At 46.4% G+C, this 27,343-nt stretch overlaps 1 protein-coding gene across 2 annotated transcripts; it reads left to right on the top strand.

Annotated features, from left to right (window-relative positions):
* Window positions 1–13,402: 13,402 nt before the first annotated feature.
* Window positions 13,403–26,052, top strand: LOC123157452 (alpha/beta hydrolase domain-containing protein 17B). Of its 2 annotated transcripts, XM_044575736.1 has the most exons (6): window positions 13,418–13,967; window positions 24,291–24,327; window positions 24,636–24,872; window positions 24,960–25,007; window positions 25,120–25,601; window positions 25,751–25,990. In XM_044575736.1, exons 1-6 carry the CDS (start codon window positions 13,621–13,623, stop codon window positions 25,830–25,832), a joined length of 1,233 nt encoding a protein of 410 aa, XP_044431671.1. In that variant the 5' UTR covers window positions 13,418–13,620; the 3' UTR covers window positions 25,833–25,990. The 2 variants fall into 2 exon arrangements, with proteins under 2 accessions (XP_044431672.1, XP_044431671.1); XM_044575737.1 differs by lacking the exon at window positions 24,636–24,872 and having other exon boundaries at window positions 13,403–13,967; window positions 25,751–26,052.
* The last annotated feature ends 1,291 nt before the right edge of the window (window positions 26,053–27,343 follow it).

Genomic DNA, 27,343 nt, shown 5'->3' with positions numbered 1-27,343 from the left:
GCGAATGCACGCAATCATCAGTTGATCCTTTTAAATTATCTTTCCGGCTCAGACGTCATTTTAAACATGAGCTGGTTCTCAACAAATCCAATTGCCGTCGATTTGTACCCCTAAGGCTATTCAACTTATCCATCCCTAATCAGAACATTGCTTCTGATCCCTTGATTTGAAAATCATAATTCCTTTGCATTTGAGCTCTGGATTAGTCAGTTGTTTCCATAATCCAATGCCTTTGCATTGTTACTTCCTCTGGTTGTGTGCCGATGCTCACGTCAGCTCTGTTATGGACCGACAGATCCTTTAATGGATTTTATCCGACATTGTCCTTCATATTCAATAACCTTGTGAGCCTTCCCTTGGATATATAATGCCTTTGGTAAATTGTATCCTCTGCTTTCTCAACCTTGCCCTGCCTTCGAGTTTGAGCTAGTTACTCCTAAAGATTGTGGTATATGTTTCTAAGATGCCCCGATGGGTTGAACATATACCTTCCTTAATTTTTGTGAACAAAAAAGTCTTCATGGGTCATAACCTTCTGGTATTCCGTCAGTTAAACTTTCAAACTCTAAACATTCTTAACTGAGAGAAGTGAATGGAAGGTTATGCATTGAGGAAGTGGGAGTCGACCTTGAACCTTTGTGTTCATGCCCATGGACACGATGTAGATCTTATCATTAAAGCTTCTCTTAAATTAATTATTCCTTGGTATAAGCTCAGATTATATCTAGGATCTGGCCTTTTGCAATCGTGGTTCCGACCATGTTCTCCTTTAAATACCATTTCTCGTGCAAGTTTAAGCACTTGTCTTCTGCATAGCAATACCCCAGTCCAACCTCTACTTTGATCTGTCGTCGAGTATTACCCCCTGGTATCTCGAGATTATCATGGAACTGCATAACCTCTTATGACTTCTTCATCAAGTACTACATTCTCACGGATTCCAAATTTTCACGGGCTTTGAGTTATTAAACACTCAAAGACACCAATAACTAAACCGAGTCCGCACTACGGTTCAACAACTCTTCAGTAATCTTCTTTAAGTACGAGTTTGTACCCGATCATGTCATTCCTAGCCTGCTCTGCTATACCTATTCATGTTGATTTTAACTGTGCTACCTGGTCCTTCTTCCTGGAGCAAAATTTTTTCGACGATGAGCTAAGCTTATGTCGATCTTCCTCGTCCTATCAGTTCGCCTTGAACAACAATCTTGATTTCAAGTTTGTGTCGTACCCTTGGTTCCAGTAACCTTTCGCTTCACCATTCATTTGACTTGATGTCATCGCCGATCGATTACATCTTGAAACCTCTCGACAAATGTGTCGTGATCATCACCAACCTTATGAGCTCTTCCAGGATATCAATCGGATTCATGATGAGAAATACCATCCTTGCCTCAATGATTTGTGTTATCATCAACCACTTTACTGCCTTCCCTCCAACACAAACTTGTTCGTGTTTTGTGTTATACCTTGAGTTCCTTGCTATCCGGCAATTGATCTTCTTTACCTTGGAGCATTACCATCTCTTATGTCATCAATGTTGTAAGAATTTCACCACCTCTTAAGAATTCTTGATACAGGTGATACTTCTCACCATCACCATTCTTCTTGGTCCTCGTGTTGATTCCAACCGGGGTACCAACAAGTGAACGGTGCGGTTTGGATTCTGCCCTTCTAGCAACCCTATTGCTTTGATGTTAATGGTCGGCCGTTCATTCTTGGACTATTGATTATTGAATCACCATTCTGACGTTGGTCGTGCAACCCAACCATATTTCGGGCGCACCCTTCAACCAATGTTTAATTTTGTATGTTCTCCTCAGGCATACATCATTATATCATTTGATCTGACAAATGTTATCTCCTTGTTCACATAATTGTGGAAATCCATCTTTTCGAAATCTCAATGTATTGTCGTTGAGTCCATCAGCCACATCCTCTTCTTCTCCTTGGTTTAATGATGAACTCATGATTCAGTACTTGCTTCCATAATTCATTTCCCGAGGATCTTGCAATGCCATCTCATCAAATTGTGTCGCACCCCTTCCTTCTTAGACATCATGAGTCTGAGGTATCATGACACCAACCGGATCTGAATCTCGGTCAGATATGATGGTTGGGACAACTTTTCAAGAGTTATAACATTGGTCCCTATATGCCCCGGTAAGGTGATGTCATGCCTAGCACACCGGACCAGAGGACCTAGTGTTATAGTTTCCTTTCTAACAAGGTTAATCATTTTTCCATGAGGAAACTGAATGCCTGTTTAATGAGTTTATCCTGATGGATCCTTTGTGTATCCAAAATCCGATTTTTGCTTGAAGACCATGTCAATGCTATCTCGAAGCATGTCTGTGGTACTCCGGTTTTCAACAAGAACATCTAAAGCCCAATGCTAAATGCTTCTTGATCAATTATCCAAACACCGTTGTATGGGTAATGTCATGAAAATTTCTCTTCCCTTTCCTAAAGGGGTTTTCTACGTTATATCCCGTCATGAATATCATGCGTTGCTTGCCCTTGGGAAGGATATACCCCCTGATATATGTGTTTAAACACATTTTCCTTTTCATTGTTCTGTTTAATCTGATAATCTTATTTTCATTTCCATTGGTTGGTTTAACCTTTCTTGAGGTCTATATAATCTAAGCAGTATTATTCTCCTGCTTATGTAAACAAGTCGGTGTACAACTCTGTCAGTAAGACCCTGTTACTATTGTTGATGACATTTCAGCAACCACCGATGGACGAGAACTTTGCCTATTGGTCCGCCTCGTTTCAACGAGCAGGAAAATGGTTCTCCTTGTCCCTCGCCTTGTTACTGATGTAGTTGCTGACATATAACTGACAGGCTAACCTCTGACATGCCTTACTTGCATGATCGTGCAAGACATCACCGCCTTCCTACTTTTAACCCACATGGTGGGCCCATAACCCACAGTTCCACAGGATCGAAACCTGACTCTCCTGTACAACCTGATGTCAAAGTTATTCCTCGTGCTTGACTTTGTATGTAATTCACGGGCCACTTGCCTGTTGATCTATTCTGGTATCGGACACAATACTTATTCCCGTTGCTCTGAACCCCTTTCGCACTCTGCTTCAGGCAATGAATGATTGCCTATCCGCTTGAAACTTCTTATTACACCGTCTTACTTTGCTCTTGATGTGTGTCATTTGTTCAACTCGAGAGATACTCATATGTTCATTCTTGGGATACCCCCAGATGAATTTCCCTTATAACATCCTATCATTGTAGAGCTGCCCTGTACCTATTCGTAAGTACGATGGAGTTCCCCGAAGAAAGGACGACAACTTCATCATGATGCTTTGGAATAAAGAATTGAAGACATCAACGAAAGGGATTAACTTCTTCGAGAAGATCCATTAGAATAACCAGAACTCCCCCCCCTTACTCCCCTCTTAAATCTCGGGACGAGATTTCTTGTAGTGGAGGAGAATTGTGACGCCCGGGTAATTAAGCTACAGTAATCCCCGCTAATGATGCCACGTCACCTCGGTTACTGTGGATAAACTCGCGTTAGTTCGGAACCTAGTTCGAATTTCAAATTCAAAATCGAGCAAACAATAAAAGTTTTCAAATATTAAAATTTAAATGTTCGGAGTGAACCAAATAATACATAGGTAATTATGGTGATGAAACCACATTTTTATAAAAAGTTTAAATGCTCAAAGGAAAATAAAACAGCAGCAAAAGAAAGTAATTAAATGCCTTTTGTATTTTGTAAAATATTGAACTATTTTATTTAGCTGTCCAAATTAATGTGGCAGTGATATCTTTAACATACCATATTTAGGTGTTGTTCTCACATTCTTCAAAATTGAAATAAATTAATAATTTAATAAAACCGAAAGGAATAAATAAAAGAAAAGGAAAAAAGAAAACAAAAAGAAAAAGAATAAAAGAGAGAAAGAACCCCCCCCCCCCACTGGGCCACAGCCCAGCTGGCCTCTGGGCCAACCAGGTCGGCCCAACCGCGCCCTCTACTTCCCCCCTGGATGCTCGAAACCCTAGCCCCACTCGCTCACTTCCCCCCCTCCCGCACGACGCCCACTCCGCTCGCTCTCCCCCCTCCTCCCCGATCCAGATCGGATCGGGGGAACGAACCCCGTCGCCCCCTGCGCCCCGACGCCAGCCCGCCACACGCCGGACCGCCCCGCCGCCACACGACGCCGCCCCGTCCTCTCATCCTCCCCGACCAGCCACCCAGGGCAACGACGCCCCTCGCCGCACGCCTGACGCGCCCGGAGCTCGTCCTCGCCGGCCTGCCTCCTCTACGTCGTTGTCGTCCCCATCCTCCTCCCCAAAGGCTCCACCGAGCCTCGCCGACCCTCTTCTCTGCAACGCCGGTGAGGCCACGGCCTCCCTCTCCTCTTCTTCCCTCTCTGTTGCGCGTCACCGGCCCGCACCCCGTTTAGCCCTACTCGACCCAGAGCGCGCGCCCATGCGCTCCCGTGCGCCCTCGCGCACGCGACTAGCGCCATCCAGCCGCAGCCACGACGCCCATCGCCCTTTGCTGCCTGCGCCCGCCGCCGTCTCTACCCTGCGACACCTGGCCGTGTCCGCCCGGGTCGCCGCCGTCGTCCGGGGCCTCATCCCACTCCCGCTGCGTCCGCCGTCCGCTGCGGCGGCCCTCTCCGCCACCGCGGCCGCCCTGGCCTCTAGCCTCGTCCCGCCGCTCCCTGCGGGCGAGCGCCCGCACAGCCGCCCGTCGCCCCCATCCCGTGTGGGCTCGGGCGCGAGCCCGCAGCCAGTTACGCCCGCTAGGCCTCTGAGCCACTGACAAGGGAGCCCTGCCCCAGAATGTTTTAAATGAAAAAAATAAAAAAATAAAAATAAAAATAAATTATTAATTAATTTAATTAATTAATTAGTGGATTAATTAAGTTAATTAATCATGTTTAATTAATCTAATTAACTAGTTGGTTTACTTAAACAATAATTAGTTTAACCTAAACCCTAATCAACCTAACAGTGTATGACAGGTGGGTCCCACTGGGCCCACACGTCATTTTGACTAGTCAACACCTCTGTTGACTGCTGATGTCATGCTGATGTCATGATGACGTCAGCAAACACTCTTATGGATAATGTTGAATTAAATTAAATTAATTAAAATTCTAAAAATGATTTAAATATTTTAAAAATTAATATAAAATAAACCGTAGCTCGGATGGAAAAACTTTGTACATGAAAGTTGCTCAGAACAACGAGACAAACCCGGATACGCAGCCCGTTCGTCCAGCACACACCCCTAACATATCAAACCCGCAACTTTCCCCCTCCGGTTCATCTGTCAGAAAACACGAAACACCGGGAATACTTTCCCGGATGTTTTCCCCCCTTCACCGGTATCACCTACTACCGCGTTAGGGCACACCGAACACCGCGTATTGTCTTGTTACGCTTTGTGATGCCTTGATTGCTCTGTTACTTATTGTGTTCCCTCTCCGTTACTTCTTTCCGATAGACCCCGAGACTGTCGGCGACCCCTAGTTCGACTACGGTGTTGGTGACTCGTCCTTCTTGCCAGAGCAACCAGGCAAGCCCCCCCCCCTTGATCACCAGATATCGCCTATTCTCCTCTATACTGCTTGCATTAGAGTAGTGTAGCATGTTACTGCTTTCCGTTAATCCTATTCTGATGCATAGCCTGTCATTGTTGCTACAGTCATTGATACCTTACCCGCAATCCTAGATGCTTAGTATAGTATGCTAGTTTATCATTATTGGCCCTACATTCTTGTCAGTCTGCCTTGCTATACTATTGGGCCGTGATCACTCGGGAGGTGATCACGGGTATATACTATACATACATATATACTATACAAATGGTGACTAAAGTCGGGTCAGCTCGAAGAGTACCCGCGAGTGATTCACGGATTGGGGGCTGAAAGGACCTTTGTCCCGACGGCCCTCTATGTGGATCTTTGTGGCGGAGCGACAGGGTAGGTTGAGACCGCCTAGGAGAGAGGTGGGCCTGGCCCTGTTCGGCGTTCGCGGATACTTAACACGCTTAACGAGATCTTGGTATTTGATCTGAGTTGGCTACGAGCCTATACGCACTAACCATCTACGCGGGAGTAGTTATGGGTATCCTGACGTCGTGGTATCAGCCGAAGCACTTCAGACGTCAGCGATGGAGCGGCGCGCGCCGGATTGGACTGGAACGCCTGCTAGGCTAGGTCTGCTTCCGGCCGCCCTCGCAACATGCATGTGTGCTATGGGCGATGGGCCCAGACCCCTGTGCGCTTAGGTTTAGACCGGCGTGCTGGCCTCTCTGTTTTTCCTAGGTGGGGCTGCGACGTGTTGATCTTCCGAGGCCGGGCATGACCCAGGAAAGTGTGTCCGGCCAAATGGGATCAAGCGTGTTGGGTAAGTTGGTGCACCCCTGCAGGGAAGTTAATCTATTCGAATAGCCGTGATCTTCGGTAACAGGACGACTTGGAGTTGTACCTTGACCTTATGACAACTAGAACCGGATACTTAATAAAACACACCCTTCCAAGTGCCAGATACAACCCGGTGATCGCTTTTCCACAGGGCGACGAGGAGAGGATCGTCGGGTAGGATTATGCTATGCGATGCTACTGGAGATGCTACTTGGAGATGCTACTTGGAGGACTTTAGTCTACTCTCTTCTACATGCTGCAAGACGGAGGCTGCCAGAAGCGCAGTCTTCGATAGGACTAGCTATCCCCCTCTTATTCTGGCATTCTGCAGTTCAGTCCACCGATATGGCCTCCTTACACATATACCCATGCATATGTAGTGTAGTTCCTTGCTTGCGAGTACTTTGGATGAGTACTCACGGTTGCTTCTCCCCCCTTTTTTCCCCCTTTCCTTTCTTTCTGGTTGTCGCAACCAGATGCTGGAGTCCAGGAGCCAGACGCCACCGTTGACGATGACTACTACACTGGAGGTGCCTACTACTACGTGCAGGCTGTTGTTGATGACCGGGAGTAGTTTAGGAGGATCCCAGGCAGGAGGCCTGCGCCTCTTTCGATCTGTATCCCAGTTTGTGCTAGCCTTCTTAAGGCAAACTTGTTTAACTTATGTCTGTACTCAGATATTGTTGCTTCCGCTGACTCGTCTATGATCGAGCACTTGTATTCGAGCCCTCGAGGCCCCTGGCTTGTATTATGATGCTTGTATGACTTATTTATGTTTTAAAGTTGTGTTGTGATATCTTCCCGTGAGTCCCTGATCTTGATCGTACACATTTGCGTGCATGATTAGTGTACGATTAAATCGGGGGCGTCACACTTGGGCGACCCAACAACAAAACTCTGAATGAAATCACCAATGTCGGTGTCAAAACCAGCGGATCTCGGGTAGGGGGTCCCGAGCTGTGGATCTAGGATCAATGGGGAACAAGGGACGATGAACACAGTGTTTACCCAGGTTCGGGCCCTCTCAAAGAGGTAAAACCCTACGTCCTGCTTGATTGTATTTGATGTATGATGTGGTTACAGAGTAGATCTCCCTCGAGATCAGATGAGCTAAACCCCAAGTCGATGAGGTAATGAATGTAGCTCTAGCCCTAAAGACTAAAACCCTCCGATTTATATAGGCACCAGTAGGTTCAGGGTTACATGCGATAGGTTACAAGGAAGAAAGATCCTGCCAAATCCTAGCTTGTAGGGCACACCATGACTCCGAAGATTCCTTATCCAGCCATGGATTCGTACTCTAGCTTGGCCCCATAGTAGCCCATCAATCCGGCTGCCTGAGGACCCCTTAATCCAGGATTCCCTCACAAACCCCAAGTTGGACACTTTCGAGTATTCAGCTCAAAGTGCTACATTCTTGATAAGCATCGTTGTTGAAAGTTGCTCCTAAATCTCATGAAGGTTTTCTACCGGGTTACAGCTCAAACTCTCACACTTAGCGTTTCTACGAAAATTTCACCCGAAATTTTGAAGAGACGGTAGATGTGAAGTTTGACGAATGTAACGGCTCACAATTAGAGCAACTGCCAATTGATGTAGGAGACAAAGATCCCTCGGGAGCAATTCAAGATTTATCTATTGGCAAAATTCGCCCAACAGAAGTGAAGGAGAGTACTTCGTCCATTCAAGTGGAAGCCTCAAGTTCACATCAAGATGAACCACAAGTTGATATGGAGGCATCCACAAGTGGAACACGTCAATATGGAGGAAATGACGAAGTACAACAAGATGAACCACCTCGACCTCCTTCTCCACATCCACAAGCGAACGACAATGCCACCAACAATGAAGAATAAGATGAGGAGGAGGATGTTCCACCACAATCCAAGCAAAAGCTCTCTCGAGTTAGAGAAAGAGTCTCAAAAGATCATCCTGTTGAACAAATCTTCGATGACATCAAAAACCGGGAGAATTACTCGCTCAAAAACTCATTTGGCTAACTTTGTGAACACTGCCCATTCATTTCTAGTGTGTAACCTATGAAGGTAGAAGATGCCCTTGAGGACTCGGATTGGATAAATGTTATGCATGAAGAGCTACACAACTTCGAGAGGAATCAAGTATGGACATTCGTTCAGAAGCCCAACTATGATCAAAATGTCATTGGAACCTAATGGGTTTTTAGAATAAGCAAAATGAGGATAGACAAGTTGTATGAAACAAGGCCCATCTCGTTGCTCAAGACTACACTCAAGCCGAAGGTATGGACTATGGTGAGACATATGCCCTCATTGCTAGACTTGAGTCCATTCACATTTTACTTTCGTATGCCAATCACCATGATATCACCTTATACCAAATGGACATTAAAAGTGCTTTTCTAAATGGTGAAATTGAGGAGGAAGTTTATGTCAAACAACCTCTTGGCTTTGTTAATCCCAAGAAACCTAATCATGTCTACAAACTTCGCAAAGCCCTTTATGGTCTTAAACAAGCCCCTAGAGCTAGGTATAAATGCTTGACTAAGTTTCTTATTGAAAAAGGATTTGAAATTGGGAAAATTGACTCTACACTTTTTACTAAAAGGGTTAATGGAGAATTATTTTTGTGCCAAATTTATGTGGATGATATCATATTTGGTTCTACTAATCCCCATTTTAGTGAAAAGTTTGGAAGGTGGCAGCCATTCGCCACATGGCAGCATCTTTCTACAAGAAAACCTACAGATGACACCCATCATGTGACGTGTCAAACAAGCAGGTGAGGAGCTGGCAAAACAAGCCCAGCAAGGCTTGTCGGGCGAGCAACGATGTGACGTTGAGGAGCGCATTTAATGCGCCCTGTCAGCCTACAGAGTTAGGTATGATAGCACTGTTTTCTATCTTGTCAATGCATAATGACTGCTTTACCATTGTGGTGACCCCTTAACCTATAAAAGGAGGCCCATGGCAACCGTAGAAAGGATTCACGAGGTTTGAAAGTTAGACACCCATACGCGCGTAGCCACTATCTCCCTTGCCGGGCAAGTGTACTACGTTCCAGCACCATTCTTCCACCATCAATCCACCAAAGCAGGAGTAGGGTTTTACGCCTCGCGGCGGCCTGAACCTGGGTAAAATTGCTTGTGTGATCCCTGCCGTGCTGCCCCACGCTCCTCTGCTCTTTGTGCAATGCGACACCCCTCCCCCCCCCCCGCCGAACCAACAAGGGGCCCTTGGTCCCATAGGTGGTCGTGGTTTCCCGCGACATTGACGAACTCGGTACCTTCGTGCATATCAACCAAAGTATCCCCAATTTCCTTTGCATTCTCAAGGCGGTTGATTTTGTTGAATTCTTTGGGGCACAATCCGTTGAAGAGAATATCGCAAGCTTGAACATTGTATTGCAACATCTTCATTTCTTTTGCGGACGCTTCACAATCTAGTTCTTTTCCATCCTCGAACAAATCACCTTGCTAGCCAATGCGCATAGTAGCCCAGACGGCGGTGTTATGGCCAAGAATTTGCATTTTCATCTTATGCTTCCAACTAGCAAAATTTGTACCATCAAAGTAAGGACCTCTACGGTGGTAATTTCCCTCGCTAGACGCCATATTCTCCTAGGTTGTGAAAGTAAGGCTATGATCACCAAAGCTATGGAAATCAAGGAAAATGGAGACCAAATCTCTAATACCACTTGTAGGATCGAAAGTAGGTCTAGAGGGAGGGTGATTAGACTACTTGACCAAATAAAAATACAACCTTTTCCCAAATTTAGTTGTGGGCAGATTTTAACAATTTAGCACAAGTCAAGCAATCAACCTACACATGCAATTCTAAGAGTGTAGTAGCAGAAAGTAAAACATTGCATATGAAGGTAAAGGGAAGGGTTTGGAGAGTGCAAATGCAATGATGACACGGAGATTTTTGGCGTCGTTCCGATAGGTGGTGCTATCGTACGTCCACGTTGATGGAGACTTTAACCCAGAAGGGTAAGGTTGCGCGAGTCCACGAAGGGCTCCACCCATGAAGGGTCCACGAAGAAGCTAGCAACCTTGTCTATCCCACCATGGCCATCACCCACGAAGGACTTGCCTCACTTGGGTAGATCTTCATGAAGTAGGAGATCTCCTTGCCCTTACAAGCTTCTTGGTTCAACTCCACAATCTTGTCGGAGGCTCCCAAGCGACACCTAACCAATCTAGGAGACACCACTCTTCAAAAGGTAATAGATGTTGTGTTGATGATTAACTTCTTGCTCTTGTGCTTCAAATGGTAGTCTCCCCAACACTCAACTCTCTCACATAGATTTGGATATGGTGGAAAGATGATTTGAGTGAAAAGCAACTTGGGGAAGGCTAGAAATCAAGATTCTAGTGGTTGGATTGAAATTTCTTGATCTCAACACATCAGTAGGTGGTTCTCTCTAAAAAATGTAGGCTGGAAGTGTAGGCACATTCTGATGGCTCTCTCGCATATGTAGAAGGGGTGGAGGGGTACATATAGCCTCCACACAAAATCCAACCGTTACACACATTTGACCCAACTCGGTCAGACCCAATAGAAGAACTCAGTGAGACCGATTTATTTCAGAATGTGAACGTTAGGAATATTGGTGGGACCGACTGGAACAACTCGGTGGGACCGATGTGCTAGGGTTAGGGCAAAACCTCATCTCGGTGAAGTCGATTGCTTGAACTCGACGAGACCGATTTCAGCAAAGAACAAACAGAGAGTTGGTCAAGCAAACTCGATGGGACCAATTGCACATTTTGATGAGACCGAAATAATTGCAACAGGCAACAGAGAGTTTGTAGGGCCATCTCGGTGAGACCGAATTCCGTATCGGTGTGACCGAGGAGTTAGGGTTTCTTGCAGTGGCTAGGTCAAGTGAACTCGGTGGCGTCGGATAGATCTGTTCGGTGGGGCCGAGTTTGACTTTGAGTTTTGGACATATTTGGAAATGAGAAAGTGGTTGAGGATTTTTGGAGCAATATCACTAAGCACTTGGAGCAAGTAGACCATTAAGCAACACCTCACCCCCTTTTAATAGTATTGACTTTCCTATGAACTCAAGGTGATCTTGCATCACTAAAATATAAATGAAGAGTCTTGAGCTTTTGCCAATATGTGTCCTTAGCATTTTGAGGGGTCCACATCTCTAGTCCATGCCATGCCAATCATTGAACTTTCTAAAATATTTAACTTACAATGGATATTAGTTCAATGAGCTATATGTTGTTATGAATTACCAAAACCACCCAAGGATTAGTCGCACTTTCAGTTGGAGATGCCCTAAGCTTTTTCATCCATGCGGTCGACTAGCTAGCACTGCAGTTTTGTGTGCAAGGGTTGTCGGTTATTTTTACATCGATGTGTACAGTGCTGACCAAATAAGTTCTCTATATCTATTATACTCTAAAAATACTTTAATAGTATGTAAAAGCTACATATCTCATACCAACAAAGTAAAATAATGTAGTTTTTCAGTACTTTGGTTTTTATAATGCTTTATTCTAAGACATAGCCTAATTGGTTCCCATCCCAATGCATTATTTTTTATCACGTTTCACGTGACACCATTTATTTTACGGTAAATGATCTGTGTCGGGCGACCGGCCAGGCTCCGTGTCGGTCACATGTTGGCTGCTTGATCACACCTTATAGAAGGGACAAAGACATGTCACATGCAACTTCCTGGCCTACACATGCTCACCGCTTTCCTTTATCCTCTTCACACTTGAGCCCATTTCTTCCTTATCTCTTAATAGGATCGAGCAACGCACCCTTCTCCGACGGCAATGGAGTCCTGATTTGTTGCAACTAGCAATCGAAAGAACTTCTCCTGGCAAGGCTTTTTGGTACAATGAAAGCTGCATCCAGGGAAGGAGAGGCTGCAACGGGTGCGTGATTGTGCCGTTGCAGTGCACGACGATGGTATGATGGCAAGTGGTGCCGGCGAGGCTGCAAGCGGTGATCCGAGGGGGTGGGGAGTGTATGTGGCTAACTCCGGCCGCTGCACTGGGCGTTAGCACGGGGAAGAAGGAAGAGGGTGGAGAAGGCAGGGGAATGACAATGCAGTTTTTTTAGCTGTAGGACCAGATCCAGCGTATAAAAATGGCTGAATCGGACTATCGCGCGGCGCCCGACCGAAATTTGGGCTAGTTGGCCGTAGGGCTGCAAGAAAAACTCGAGACTCGTGAGCCATTCGAGATCGACTTGTTTCTTTGGCTTGATTCAAGACCGAATCGAAAAGAAATGAGCTGAGTTTGAACACTTTATGTAGCTCGACTGAGAAACGAGCCGATCTTGAGCTAATATTGGTTCGCTTGATTTTAGCTCGATATCTCGACAAAATATCGTTATGTTAAATTCATGCCATCCATTAGATGTAAATAAGATAAATTGTTACCATATATGTTGTCCATGATTTTCTTCCATTTTATTTATGAGCAAACATGGAAGCTTAGTTAAGTGCAGAGAAGATTTAGACCTAATTATGATACGTGGTCGATTACGTGTTAAATATGGTTTTATTTTTGGCAAAAGTTTCCAGCATATGCACCTTTGTTTTCTTGTTTCTGGTCCATGAAGACCACCATCTATTGCTAGTTCGTCGAAGAGATCAAGATGAGCTCTCCCAAGCACTGCTCGACGAGGTGGCCATATAAATTTGTGTCGTGTTGTGTCCTTATCTAGTTGGAATAATCTTCATAGACTTATAATTTTTATCATCTCATTTAGCTTGAAACTAACTCGAGATCGACTCAAGATCGTTACAAGTTGAGCACAATCCATTTTCGACAGCTCAATCTTGAGCTTCACTCAGTTTGAGTTCGTTCAAATTTTAATATGAGTTGAGTTGAACGAACTCCAACTCATTCAAATTCGACTGGTTTGCAGCCCTTGTCAGCCCCCTAGCGTCGCCCTTGCTTTAATTCTCCCGGCAATTTCTCCCCCTAATTCTCCGCTAGCGGTTCTGTTTCACCACCCCTCTCCCCCGATAAACCCACTCGTGCTTTCCATGAGTTACAACCCACTCCCTGGGTAAAATCAGTGCTTCCATACAGCCCCTAGGCAGTGAAGCCCCGTCACCGAACCTTTTTCTGTAAAGCCCCTGAAATAAGTCGACTTCCACGGCCACGCGCCTGCTCTGGCGCCTCCACCTTCCCAGACCGGAGAGTTCAACCCTAATGCCGCTGCCGCCGCAGGTCTGAGGTCAGCGAATATGGGTGGTGTGACGTCATCGGTGGCCGCTAAGTTCGCCTTCTTCCCGCCCGACCCACCGTCTTACGGCGTGGTGGACGAGGAGCCGCTTCCGCCGGGCGTGGCTCCGGCGGGGAGTGACGCTGCAGCGCTTTCTAGGAGGGTGTTGATGACGGGGGTTCTGTGGAGAGAGGGGGTGGAGGCACGTCGCCTCCGGACGCGGCGGGGCACGGAGATCATTGCCATGTATGTAGGGTGTCCTAAGGCGAGTCTCACCGTGCTGTACTCGCACGGCAATGCCGCCGACCTCGGCAAGATGTATGAGCTCTTCATAGAGTTCAGCGCTCGCCTCCACGTCAACATCATGGGGTAAGTGTTCGTGTCTTCACTTGGCCCATTTATCTCATCTTGATTTGCATTAGTTGAGGGAGCAAGAATCTTCAGTGATTGGGTCATCTTAGGAGCAAATGGTTAGATTCTGACTTGATGCATGAGTGGTCGTGCACGCTAAAAGTAGTGCCTTGGAAATTTATCAGAAAAAAAACTACTCCCTCCGTCCCACAATAAAAGATGTCTCCCTATTTTAGCTTGAAAAACGATCTTATATTGTGGGGTGGAGGGAGTAGTTTGTTGTTTCTGTTTTTTTTTTCGTTTATAGAAAGTACTCGGTATTATATTTGGTTGACGAAATAATTGTGTTGTGGCCGGTGGCTATAATGGCCATGACCTACATATATTAAATTACATTTCTATCGCAGAATTCATTTTATTTACAGAAACCTAGGTACTTGTCCGTGAGTTGCAACGGGGCTATAACGACCGTGATCAATAAGGCTCGACAAGAACATCAAGACCCTTTGTCACGACCGGATGAGTGGATCTGGGGAATTTTGGGGATGAACACGCGCTAGGGTTTCGATCTGGAACTGAGGATATTGAATATGCTATAGAATATACCTCTCAGAGGAATGCTTAGGTATACATTGTTTAGAGATAAGTCTCAGAATGATTCCATGCTTACACGTGCTCTGCACAGGCTCTTATATAGCCATGACACTAGCTAAACGGGAAACAGTAACAAGCAACTGGGTGGAACGGTACAATGACAGGTGAGCGATGCGAGCCGTCCGATCTTCCTAACTCTGAAACAGTACTCATCAGGCGATTATAGCCTAAGGAAATCAGGGGATTAAAGACTGAAACATTAAACTGCAAAGAGGAAAAAAAAAGGCTGCCAACATCTCATATAGTAGATGCTACTGCTGATGGTAATGTTGACAACATTTATGTTGAGAATAAATGCGATAGACTTGTAGCTCAAAGTTCTGAGAATTTTCTTTTGGTATGATTTAGTTCTTTGAGAAATTCGTACTATTAATAATAAATATTTTTAATGGCCTAATTGATATTCTTATACATGAGTCCTAAATTGTGACTTCGCTCCGGGCCCCGAATTGCTGGGGTACGGCCCTGGTATTGGTACTGCTTCAGTGCTGATTATTGTAGGTGCAGCAGTACTGTCTTCTGTAGGTTCAGCAACAGAAATATCTATACTTTTCTTAGGCTTGTCCCTTGTATTGTTTATCAGGTACAATGCAAAACCAGGTGCCCCCTTAAGAATGAGTTTGTTCATTTCCTTCTCATCCACCTCAATAGCATTGGCAAGAGTGTCACATGCAGGAATAGTGACAGGTAGTTGTCTGTCCTTATAAACAGTGATTGATCTTTGTATGTGATCAAAAGATGTAGGGCTATGTTTAGCTAACCAATCACATCCCAAAACTACATCATGACCAGGAATTTCCAGGATTCTGAAAGTTTGAAGAAATTTTTGTTTTGCTGCAGTAAAATGTGTGTTTTGGGATATAAGCTCCAGACCATAACTTGCCCCCACCAGCTACTGCTACTGATCTGCTTTTGTCCTTCAAAATGGTGCAAGAAGTTTTGGGAGCAAATTGGAGGTTCCTGAAAGTAGAATTACTTCCAGAATCCACAAGAGCAACAGCCTGTTTTCCTCCAACTTGAATCAGGCTAGAAATAGTATTAACACTATCAGGGTCCATTGCTTGAGCAGATATTCTCATGCATTTGTCTTGTGCGGCAGGTGCATTCTCTTGTTCCTCTTCTGACCCAGAGTCCTGTTCTTCACCTTGATCTGTTGGTTCTTCCCCTGTTAACATGTTTATAACAGGGGCTTGTTTGCAGTTGTGCCCATGAAACCAGTTATCACCACATTCCAACACTTTCGAGGCTCTCTTGCCTTCTGTGCTGTTGCAGGTAGTTTTTGTTCAGGCAACATTGTTTCAAACCCTGGAGTTTTGAAAGAGTTGTAGTTATTCTTCTGAAAACTACTTTGGAAGTTTGATTCCTTTGGAGGAAGAGACTGCTCCATATCTACAGCTAGCCAATATGCTTCAGTTAATATGGGAGGTCTTAAAGGTCTGAGCTGAAATTTGATGTGATCTCATGCCATTGACATAGCATTTTATAAACCACTGTTCAGATAATGAAGGGTTTTCTTCTTGCATTTTTGCCATCAAGGACTCAAACTGGTCTGTATATTCAGATATACACATATTTCCTTGCTTGAAAGCATTAAATTTATCAGCTAGATCATAGGAGCTTGTAGGAGAGAACCTCTTGAGCACTTCATCACAGAATTGTGACCAAGTAGGGTGTTTCTTCAGTAGACCTGACCTCCTCAACCATACATCAGCTCTGTCAACGAAATAAAGTTGTGCAAGTGACACTTTATAATCACTAGGTGCACCAGACATTTGAAAATACTTCTCACACTGTCTGATCCATCCACCAGGGCTGTCCCTATCAAATCTAGGAAATTCCATTCTAGGGCCTTTGGTTATGTTTTTGAGAAATTGTGTTCTCATTTCCTTTTAGTAATTCTTGTAGTACTCATCCCAAATCACATTTACTTCTGGTGAGCAGTAGGACTTGCAGCTTCAGACTGAATCTCCTGAGGATTAGTCCTGTTAAAACCAGGAGGCCTGATTTCTGTCCCACCTGAATAGGTGGCAGTCTTGCAGCATTGAGGAGAGTAAACTGTCTAGTTTTCTCTTGTTCCAACAAAAGACGCTTCCTCAATTCTTCAGTTAGTGGTCTTGTAGCTGGATCTGTTTCCTCCTTTAGTTGTTCTGACGATTGTTGGTTTGCAACAGGCTGTTCCACTCTGGTAACTGGTTGATCCGTGGGTCTTGGAATTTGCTGAGCTGAGCCTGAAACCCCTTGAGTGCCAAGTGTCTTGAGCACATCTGTAATGATAGATAGTTGCTCACTGAGAAAAAACTGCTGTCTGCACTGTGGACAAGACTGTATTCATTTCTTCATACTTGGAGTTTGAGATCTGAACTTCCTTCCTCAGCAAATCAACTTCATCACGCAAACCTGTGGTCTCCTCACGATTTGCCAGCACATCTTCTTTGAGATGAAGCAATTCAGCGAGCTCTGCGTCGTCGATACTCTGCTTCGATTGCCCCATGATCTAATTCAGTGGAGAGGAATTTTACTACCGCAACAAGGCAGCAACCAGAACCACTTACTAGATCCTGCTGTCTTCCTCCCCCAATCATATCTTGGTCTCCCCCTATCGACCTCCAAATTAAACCTGTCTGCGTTTTTCTTTATTATCGATAAGGTGGATCGTCGACTCGCTGGCTGGCGTGGTCTCATGCTGTCTCTGGCGGGTTGGGCAATCCTGGTTCGCGCGGCTCTTCGTTCCTTGCCTATCTATGCTATGAGCGCGCTTCTGCTGCCATCCGGGACGCTTCTGGAGCTTGACAAGCGATGCCGCGCGTTTTTCTGGTCTGGGCAGGATTCTATCACTGGCAGGCAATGTAAAGTGGCTTGGGACCTCCTGTGCGCTCCATTCTCTAACGGGGGTCTAGGATTCTCTTCTCTGAGGCACATGAACGTGTGCCTCCTCCTTAAACATCTCTCTAACCTTCATGATCACGGACACCCATTGGCTCCTACTTACCTAGTCAACAAGTACGGATGGTCCACGTCTCGTGATCTCAGTCCATGCAATAATTCTGCCACTCCGGTTTGGCGCGACATTCTCAAGGGCCTTGACTTCTTCCGCTCTATCACCACTGTCAGGATCGGCAATGGCACTACCACCTCCTTTTGGCACGACCTTTGGCTTCCCTCCCACCAAGTTACCTTGGCTGGCCAATTCCCGGCGATATATTCTCACTCCAATAGACAGTATGTTTCTGTGGTTAGGGCTCTAGCTTCCCCGGAGTTGAACCTTGATCTGGCACCTAGATTATCCCATGTGGCGAAACTCGAACTGTTTGCTCTGCGTGCTATCATGGCCACGATTAACTTGAATTCGCAGGTTGCAGACCTCAGAATTTGCAGGCAGGGGGAAAAGCCGCTGACAACTAAATTGGCTTACAAGGCAATCTGGCTGGACAGCCCGGTCGACCCTCTGGCTAGGGCTATATGGAAGAACTTTGCACCAAACAAATGTTAGATTTTTATTTGGCTTGCTAACAAAGACCGCGCCTACACCAATGAACGGAGACTTCGGAGATCTATTGCTTCTTTGGATGCTTGCCCTTTCTGCGGAGCAACCGAGAGCATCGCTCACCTCCTTCTCTGCTGCAACGATCTGCTGCCTCTTTGGGACGGCCGTGACAGTCTCTTCGAACGAAGGCCGGAAAGTCTGGGCGAGGTTTGGTTTGGGGCTCTTTCCAATAAGGTTCGCTCCACCGTGATCATTGCTCTCCTATGGAATACCTGGAAGCGATGCAACGCAAAAGTGTTCAAAAATGAAACTCTTGGTGTTCACCACATTGCTCAAACAGCTGCTGACGATCTGATGCTCTGGTCCCACCGATGCAAAAATGCTGATAAACAATCCCTGCTGAGAGATTGGGGAACTATGTTGTTTCATTTAGCTGCGAGATTATAGACCTCGTGTAATTTACTTCTTTACTTCTTTTCTTCTTTTAATCTCCCACCCAAACCTCCTGTAACTCTGATCTGCCCCTGTACTTTGTTATGTTTCCGTAATATAAGGTTCAGGCCGGCGTAAGCCCGCCGTTGACGCGTCAAAAAAAAAAAAGGATCCTGCTGCCGCCACAGAAATCCGCCTCCAAATCAGCACCACCCGGGCACGTACCTGGAATTTCACCACAAGAACAGTGTGTTCTGGCAACCAGTCTGCCATCCGAGCTGCCGACGAATTTGCTCCACCGCCTGCGCCGCCTTCACCGCTGCCGAACGACACCAACGCCTCTAAATCAGGGTGGGAATGGGAGGGAAAAAATTTCAGCACTGCGCCTTGCGATCACGCCGCCGAGAGAACGTATGGCTCATGATACCAATTGTCACGACCAGACGAGTGGATCTGGGGAATTTTGGGGATGAACACGCGCTAGGGTTTCGATCTTGAACTGAGGATATTGAATATGCTATAGAATATACCTCTCGGAGGAATGTTTAGGTATACATTGTTTAGAGATATAAGTCTCATAATGGTTTCATGCTTACACGCGCTCTGCGCAGGCTCTTATATAGCCATGACACTAGCTAAACGGGAAACAGTAACAAGCAACCAGGTGGAACGGTACAGTGACAGGCGAGCGGTGCGAGCCGTCCGATCTTCCTAACTCTGAAGCGTCCCAGCCGCATGATAACTGAATCTTCAGAATAGATAACTGAACTACACTCTGCACCTGACACCCTTTGGCCTGAAGCTTCTAACACTTCCTTTTTTAACTCATTCAGTTTATCTTTTCCGAAAGATACATGGTATAACTCTGTTCTTGTGTTGGATTGGGACATGGCAGGAGTGTCGGCGGGTTCAACACACATAACAAACTCAGTTTAAGGCTATTAGTCTTCACCATGAGCAGCCTGCATCTGATAACAAATTAAAACAACATGAGTCATCTAAAAAACCGTGGGCTAATACTATGGTGAGAACGTATTCAGTGCACCAGAGCTTCTGGTGCAACCATCTTTAGAACTTCAAAAGAGCTCAACAAAAAAATAGAGTGCATAGACACAGTGACAACATAATATTGTACTAAATCCAAATTTGAAACATAACTTGTGAAACAAAGATCATCTGAAAAGAAAAAAACAAAGATGACAAATACACTATCAATTGAGATAATGGGCCAATTCACACCCCAATTCAGAGTAGCAACTATTCACTAAGAGATTTATCCTTTTAGAGTTCTTGAGTTGTGTTTTAAGTTTTGAATCGAAACTCTATAGCATGGTCGGTGTATATTGTGCCCACACGTTGTTTCTTTTTCCACATAATGTTTTATGACTTCTGGATGAGTGCACTGAGACTGGGTACACCTGGAACACCACAGGCTCGGGTGCATTGGATACTCTCACAATACAGGGTATGAAGGCATGCATTAGTAATCTACAAGTTAATAATCACACAAATTGATGGAACTATAATATTTTGGGTTCGTATTACTAGATCAAGCTAAGTCAAGATATTTACCCAAAAAGGCTTCCGCCCCGCTTTATATAAGCAATGATCACCAACATCCCGATACAAATGCACGCCACCACAACAAACACACACACCCAAGCATGATCCACAAGCGCTGAGCGCAACAACACCACCCCTATCTACAAAGAGATGAAGCCGCATACGACGATCCGTGGGCTCCAAGGTGGCGCCTTCAGGAAGGATACGACACGGGAGCGCCGCCACCGCCTGATCCGAGGATCAGAGTTTCCCCTGGAGCAACACGATGAGCGATGAGAGCCGTGACGACGCCTTCAAGGGAACGAGCTTCCCGCCGCCGGTCTGTCCGAAGAAAGAACAGGTTTTCACCCCGACCAATACTCACCGCCACCGAACGCCACACCCCGGCTGCTACGCCGCCCGCCCGCACGGCCATGGCCACTGGGCAGCACCAAGTCGTGGGCTCTGCCCAAAAGCACCGCGCTACCACCACCAGGGCCGCCACCCCGGCATCCAAGACCTAGGCACCACCTGACCCGAGACCCGTCGCTACCCCAACCGAAGAGACGAGCGGAAAGGCCCCGCCTTTCGCACCCCTGGATGGTCCCCAACGCCGAAACCCAATAGGCCAGCCAAAGCTGGCCTCCATTGTCCTGTCCTGCAGCCCTGAGCGTGAGACGAGCTCGATCCTGCCGCCGGGCGCGAGACAAGCTCGGGCCTGCTGCCAGGCGCGAGACGAGCTCGGTCCTGCAGCCCCGGGCGCGAGACGAGCGATGGACCGCAGCTGGGAGAGGGCCAGCCCTTGTACTGATGTATTGCTCGGACGAGGAGGAGATGGAGCGAAGGTCGAAGCTGTCCGACCGCAAACGAGCCGACGCCGGAGAAAAGCCGGCCGTCGCCGGAGAAAAGCAGCCGACCAGGCAGAGCAGCAATCGGGAAGGAGCAACTGGCGGATCGAGCAGCGGGCGTTGACCAGCGGGAGTGGCAGAATCCGGCGGTATTGGGCGAGATGCTGCGAATACCGGCAGCCGGCGGCGTGAGCAGTAGCGGCAGACTTCACGGTGTGATCGATGAGCACATGGAGTCTTGACTTGAGCCCACGGGACTTGTAATCAGGAACGGGTGTGTGTAGAGTGCAGAATTCTCTAGCAAATCAGTCAACGGAGGTTGACTAGTGGGCGGAAGATCGAATTGGGAGCCGTGCGGCACGCAGGATTGGAGCGTGTCAGGCCAGAGCGCAGAGGTGAGACGTGCAAAGAGACGACCGGCAAAGAGACGACGGCGGCGCGAAGAGAGGATCGAGCACGAGTTGCGGCGTGCGGAAAGAAAAAACCTAAGGCTCTGATACCATGTTAGGAATATGCAACATGTATTACTGAGAGGCCAAAGCCAGCATATATACACATACATGAGGATGCCAAAAGGCTACAAGAGGATGCCAAGAGACTAGAATGTAAAAGGTCAAAAGACATCACTAATATAACTCTTAACAGCCACCACCATGTGCCGGACCCCCGCGCGCCGCCGGAGCAACAGCCACGCCATGCCGCTGCCCCACCCGCGCCGCCCACCCGGATCCCAGTGCCAGATCCAAGACGGACGCGCCGCCACCCGCCTCGCAGCCGCGCAATCCTTAGACATTAGAAACTCAAGATGGGCTTTGATTATACACAAAATCGATGGAGTTATAATATTGGGTTTGTGTTTTATCATGAAAAGACATCTCAATCTTAATTTATTTAGTTTTACGAAGGGGCGTGTATTATACCATTATTATGTAGGAATAAAACTTCATATCTGAAAAGACATATTTTGTTTACGGCGCCATAACAGACCGTAAAGACTAATTATACATTTATTAGTGTTGCTAGTATAAGCATATTGTCAATAGAGCAATGCTATTCATACATACGGGTTTTATAAAAAAGTTTACATACTAGTCAAATCTGGAAACGGTTAGCTAAAATCATGGGGGGTGGTTATGATCCAAATGAACTAGTACATAGAGTTCTTTTAGTAACTTGCACGTAGGAATAGGATTTTCGTTGTCAATATCCAAAAGAACTGGGGCGAAGCGCGGGCTATAATACTAGTTTCTTATAAAGCTAATACCGGCTAGCCATTTATTGCTTATTTCTCCGTGTGCTCCTACGCGGCTGTCTCATCCAAGGAATTAGTAAAACCTCTGCCTTTGGCTTCCTTCTTCCTCCCCCCCCCTAATCCCCCGCGCCGCCCCCCCGAGCGGGGCGACCGGGGCGGCCCTCCCTCCCCTCGCCGCCCAGCCCCCTCCTCCCACCCCTCCTCCCGCCGCTGTCGCCAGCTGGCGTGGCCGGGCGTTGCCCGCGCGGCGCCATGGCGAGGCCGGTGGTGGCGGCCCTCTTCCTCTCCCCCTCACGGTTCCCCGGCTCGGGCGGCGGTTTCCGGCGACGGTGCGCCTTGGTGGGCGGTGCCCCGGTGTAGATCGGGCGCAGATTCGGCAGCGGTGGCGGCTGGCGACGGGGGTTGGCCGGCGGAGCCCTGCAGCCCAGATCTGGGCCCTTTTGGGCCCGATCTGGGTTAGGGCGGGTTGGTCTGGCCTCCGGCGGGTCTCCTCCGGCTGGGCTGGTGGGATGCGGTCGTTGGGACCGGCGGCTCTGCGCTGCGTCGACTGGAGCGCGGCAGCAGGAGCTTAACGGGCCCGATCTGGGCCCGGCTGGGCAGGGGGTCCGGCGTGCTCCCGCGCCTGTGTCCGGTCTGCTACGGCTTGTGCCGTGGAGGTTGTCCCCTCCCACGTGGCTGTGGTGCTCCTGGTCCCTATCGGCGGTGGTCTCGTTTGGTTCGGCCGGCCTCGCAGTGTCTGCGGTGGAGAGACGACGGTGGTGTCCTCGTGACTGTGGTGGCGCTGGTTGGTGGGCGGTTGGCGTGGTGGAGCCGCCGGTTGGTCCTGGGTTGTGGGTATGAGGGGTAGGGCGAAATCCCTCTCGGGTCCGCCCGGCACCGACGCGGTGACGCCTGCGGGCGCCATCAACCTTCTTGAAGGGTGTCGGGAGTACCTCTCGCCCGCTTCCCTCCGTGTACCGGGAGAAATCCTAGGATTCGTCCGGGCAGCAGCGTCGTCGTCGTCGCAGTCCTTCCTGAAGGTGTTGCTTGGTTCGCGGCGACTCGATGGCATTGGAGCGTGGTGGATGTTTCTGGTGGGCGCAGCGGTTGCGGGATGCTTCAGCTTTCGTTCATCCGGTGCTGCCGGCATTTCTTTCTCTTGCTTTTCTCTTGTTTTTCTTTTGGGCATGATTGTGCTGTTTGCCCCAGCATCGAACTTCTGGCTGTATCGGGTGGTTGCTATATTAATATAGCGGGGCGCAAGCCTTTTTCGGTAAACCTCTGCCTTTTCATTTTGTGCTAAAATCCCACTGCAATGCGCAGTTATCTTCTAGTGTAACTACAATTAAAAGCAAAATACTGAGCCAACATATAAGGTCAGTGTGCCCAGTTATTGTTACTCCCGAATTAGGGCACACGATTACATCAAAATACGAAAATTGATGGAAAGCCAACAATTTCGGTTTCTAGCAAATGTGCAATCTGGCTCTTCACCAAATTGAAATTGGTTTGGACAATCTTCCCACCCACAGTGTTTATTCTGATGCCATCTGAGCTGAAATTATACGTGATACTGACTTAAAATGCCTTCAGTTGCAGTTTTCCTGATTTCACCCTTAACACAAGTATTTCACCTATCTAAGTTGCATATCCTCTTAATTTATAATAATGGATGAATGCCTAATGTAGGATGAATAGTCCAATAGGGGTGATGTGCAGTCTGCATGATGCATTCAAGATTTTGGTTGGATTAATTAGTACAAAAACCGACCCTTTTGCAGTAAATTTTCATCGGTCAGAGGTTTGCAGCTTATAACAGACTAAAGCTGGCTGCGTAAAATTTGAACAGATGTTCAAAGACTGTTACTCTGCCTTTTATGTTAGCCTGACATGTTGACCAGTGAATTGGGTGCCCATTGTGTAAATGGCTTTATCGTTGCATGCCATATACAACTTCACCTCTGTGAAGATTTAGTCATTCTAGGTAAGCTACTTAAATAATGCTCCAATGCTACAAGCCTACGTTCTCCTTGATGCCTTAGCAAGCCTTGTATTATTCTCCATTTTACAACTTTTAATGGTAACATTGATCATTGATGTATCAACACCTCATTTTGGTGCCTTGATAATAATTTGCTCAATTTTCGCAGGTATGATTATTCTGGTTATGGACGGTCATCAGGCAAGGTTAATAATACTTTCTGCTCTTTCTTGAAACTAATGCTCTATCATGTCGCTAGAGGAGCAATACATGCTTATACTAGAGTAGTTAAAAAAGGTTTTAGGCAGGTGGAAATCATTTAATAGCTTAATATTCTTGTCATGGGAGAGGCCACAAATCTGATTCCCACGTGAGTGCTTCTGTTAAGGGATCCTTTTTTGCATTTGGCTAATTCCATTTGTTTTTATGGAAGATTGTTCCATCCCATGTGTTTATCTCATGGTTAGAAAAATAAACTCTGTTGCGACAATCTTTCTGCGCCTTCCATTTTCAGGCAAGTGAAGCTAATACATTTGCTGACATAGAGTCTGCATATAAATGCCTTGTGGAGGTTTATGGGACTAGGGAAGAAGACATTGTTCTTTATGGTCAATCTGTCGGTAGTGGCCCCACTGTTGATTTAGCTGCTCACTTGCATCACATAAGAGCAGTTGTTCTGCATAGTCCCATACTTTCTGGCCTGCGTGTCATGTATTCTGTGAAGAAAACATACTGGTTTGACATATATAAGGTTTGCTTCACTAGCTGAACTATCAAGAGAAATACTGAAAGACCTCACATGCTTTGTCTACACTAACAGACATTTGCTTTGTTACAGAACATCGAGAAAATTCCCCATGTTAAATGCCCTGTTCTGGTGATTCATGTAAGTTTGGAATTAAATACATCCACACGTTGTAGTGATATCTGATATGCTCCTTGTGTAATCCGTGCATAGCTTCAGATAAACCTGGTGGCCTGTTTCCCTTTCTTCTCAGGGTACAAGTGACGATGTTGTTGATTTTTCCCATGGAAAGCGGATATGGGAGCTGAGCCAACAGAAGTATGAGCCTCTGTGGATCGAGGGAGGCGATCACTGTAACTTGGAGACCTTCCCAGTGTACATAAGGCATCTGAAGAAGTTTCTGTCGGCTGTAGAGAAGTTGCCTGCTGGAAAAGAAGCAGCACCTGAGAGTGAGAAGTTGCTAGCTGGAAATGAAAAACCTTCAGATAGCGTCGCTCTTTCTGAGGCGCATTTGATGACCTCGCAGAGGTTAGAGCCATCGAGGAAGAGCTCAAGGCATGAGCAGCCTCCTAGGCTGAGCACTGAACGTGTAGATAAACACCATCGAAGTACAGACGTCAGGGAAAAGACAAGGTCCATCACACATAAGGAGAGATCAAGGAGAAGTGTCGATACATTTGACAGGACAAGAGATGAAAATGAACAGACAGACAAACCAAGGAAAAGCATTGACAGGTTGGTCCTCCCTCAGCCTCCTCTCTTGCACCATCATGCAGAGTACTCGATCAGCATAGACTATGTAACAATCATTTTTTGAGGTCAAATCAAATTTTATACTGTATGATTCACATTTTTTTGCATTGACCTTTGGGAATCTTTGGCAGGCTTGGCGAGATGATTAGATCAATGGGCCTATGCAATGTTGATTGCTTCAAAGAGCCTTCTCGAGAAACCGAGGCTTGCTGAGTCAGTGAGTGGTTTTTCATATGTAGTTATAGAATCGTTTTGTTTCTCTTTGCAGCGGCAGAGTCAACAATGGTTTGTGTGGTCTTGCTGATGAAAATTGTAAAATTGTCCACGAACAGCAAAGATAAATATAGTGCAACTCCTTGAATTGAGCTTTATTCTATCTTGTAAATACTACATCTGTGTTTCTTGAAACGAAGTATACCACTTTTTCCTGCTACTTTCCCGTCGTCCTGCAAGTGCCACTACGACGCAGAAATGCGTTAAGGACAAATCCACCATTCAATCAAAGTCTAAGGGCCCAAATCAACTGCTACAGTGCTTCTGTGTATTAGTGCAGAATCATCAGGATCCCTCTTGGGCGGCATCAGTATACAGATTGGGCAATCCTCTGCTTTGCAAACGCCAACATATCTGCCGAGCAATAGTCATCTGTCAAAAAAAAAAGTTATCTTTTCATCTTTTTATCATTTACCTACTTGAATACGAGCAAGAATTAGGCTTGGGGATACTGATACGTCTCCATTGTATTTATAACTTTTGATTGTTTCATGCCAATATTTTACAACTTTATATTTTTGACAACATTTTATATTATTTTTTGACTAACATAGGCTTGGGGATACTGATACGTCTCCATTGTATTTATAATTTTTGATTGTTTCATGCCAATATTTTTCAACTTTATATTTTGGACAACATTTTATATTATTTTTTGACTAACATATTGATCCAATGTCCAGTGTCAGTTCCTATTTGTTGCATGTTTTTTGTTTCGTGAAATATCCATATTATCAAACGAAGTCCAAACGCGATAAAAATTTATAGAGATTTATTTTGAAATATATGTGATTTTTGGGAAAAAGAATCAACGTGAGATGATGCCCGAGGGGCCCACAAGCTCGAGAGGCGCGCCCCCCTACCCCAGGTGCACCCGGCAGGCTTGTGGAGCCCCTGTAAGGCGGTAGGTGCCTTTCTTTCGCCGCAAGAAAGATAACATCCGGAAGAAAATTGTATCAAAATTTCAGCCCAATCGGAGTCATGGATCCTCAAGAATTTAAGAAACGACGAAGGGCCAGAAAACAGGAAGGTGATCTCTCTTGGAGGGGCTTCCGCCCCTCCACCGCCATGCCGGGCATGGACCAGAGGGGGAACTCTCCTCCCATCTAGGGGGGAGGCCACGGAAGGAGGGGCTCCCTCCCCCTCTCTCCCAGTGGCGCCGGAGTACCGTTGGGGAAACCATCTAGACGTTGATCTACACCAACAACTTCGCTGTCGTCATCACCAACTCTCTCCCCCTCTATGCAGCGTGTAACACCTCTTCTCCCCGTTGTAATCTCTGCTTAAACATAGTGCTTAACGCTATATACTATTTCCCAACGATGTATGGCTATCCTATGATGTTTGAGTAGATTCGTTTTGTCTATGGGTTGATTAATGGTCGTGATTGGTTTGAGTTGTATGTTTTATTCTGGTGCTGTCCTATGGTGCCTCCTGTTTCATTTTGGGGT

The sequence above is a fragment of the Triticum aestivum genome, chromosome 7B (assembly GCF_018294505.1).
Source record: "Triticum aestivum cultivar Chinese Spring chromosome 7B, IWGSC CS RefSeq v2.1, whole genome shotgun sequence".
In the NCBI taxonomy this organism is placed as follows: domain Eukaryota; kingdom Viridiplantae; phylum Streptophyta; class Magnoliopsida; order Poales; family Poaceae; genus Triticum; species Triticum aestivum.
This window is presented reverse-complemented; position numbering and strand designations above follow the sequence as displayed.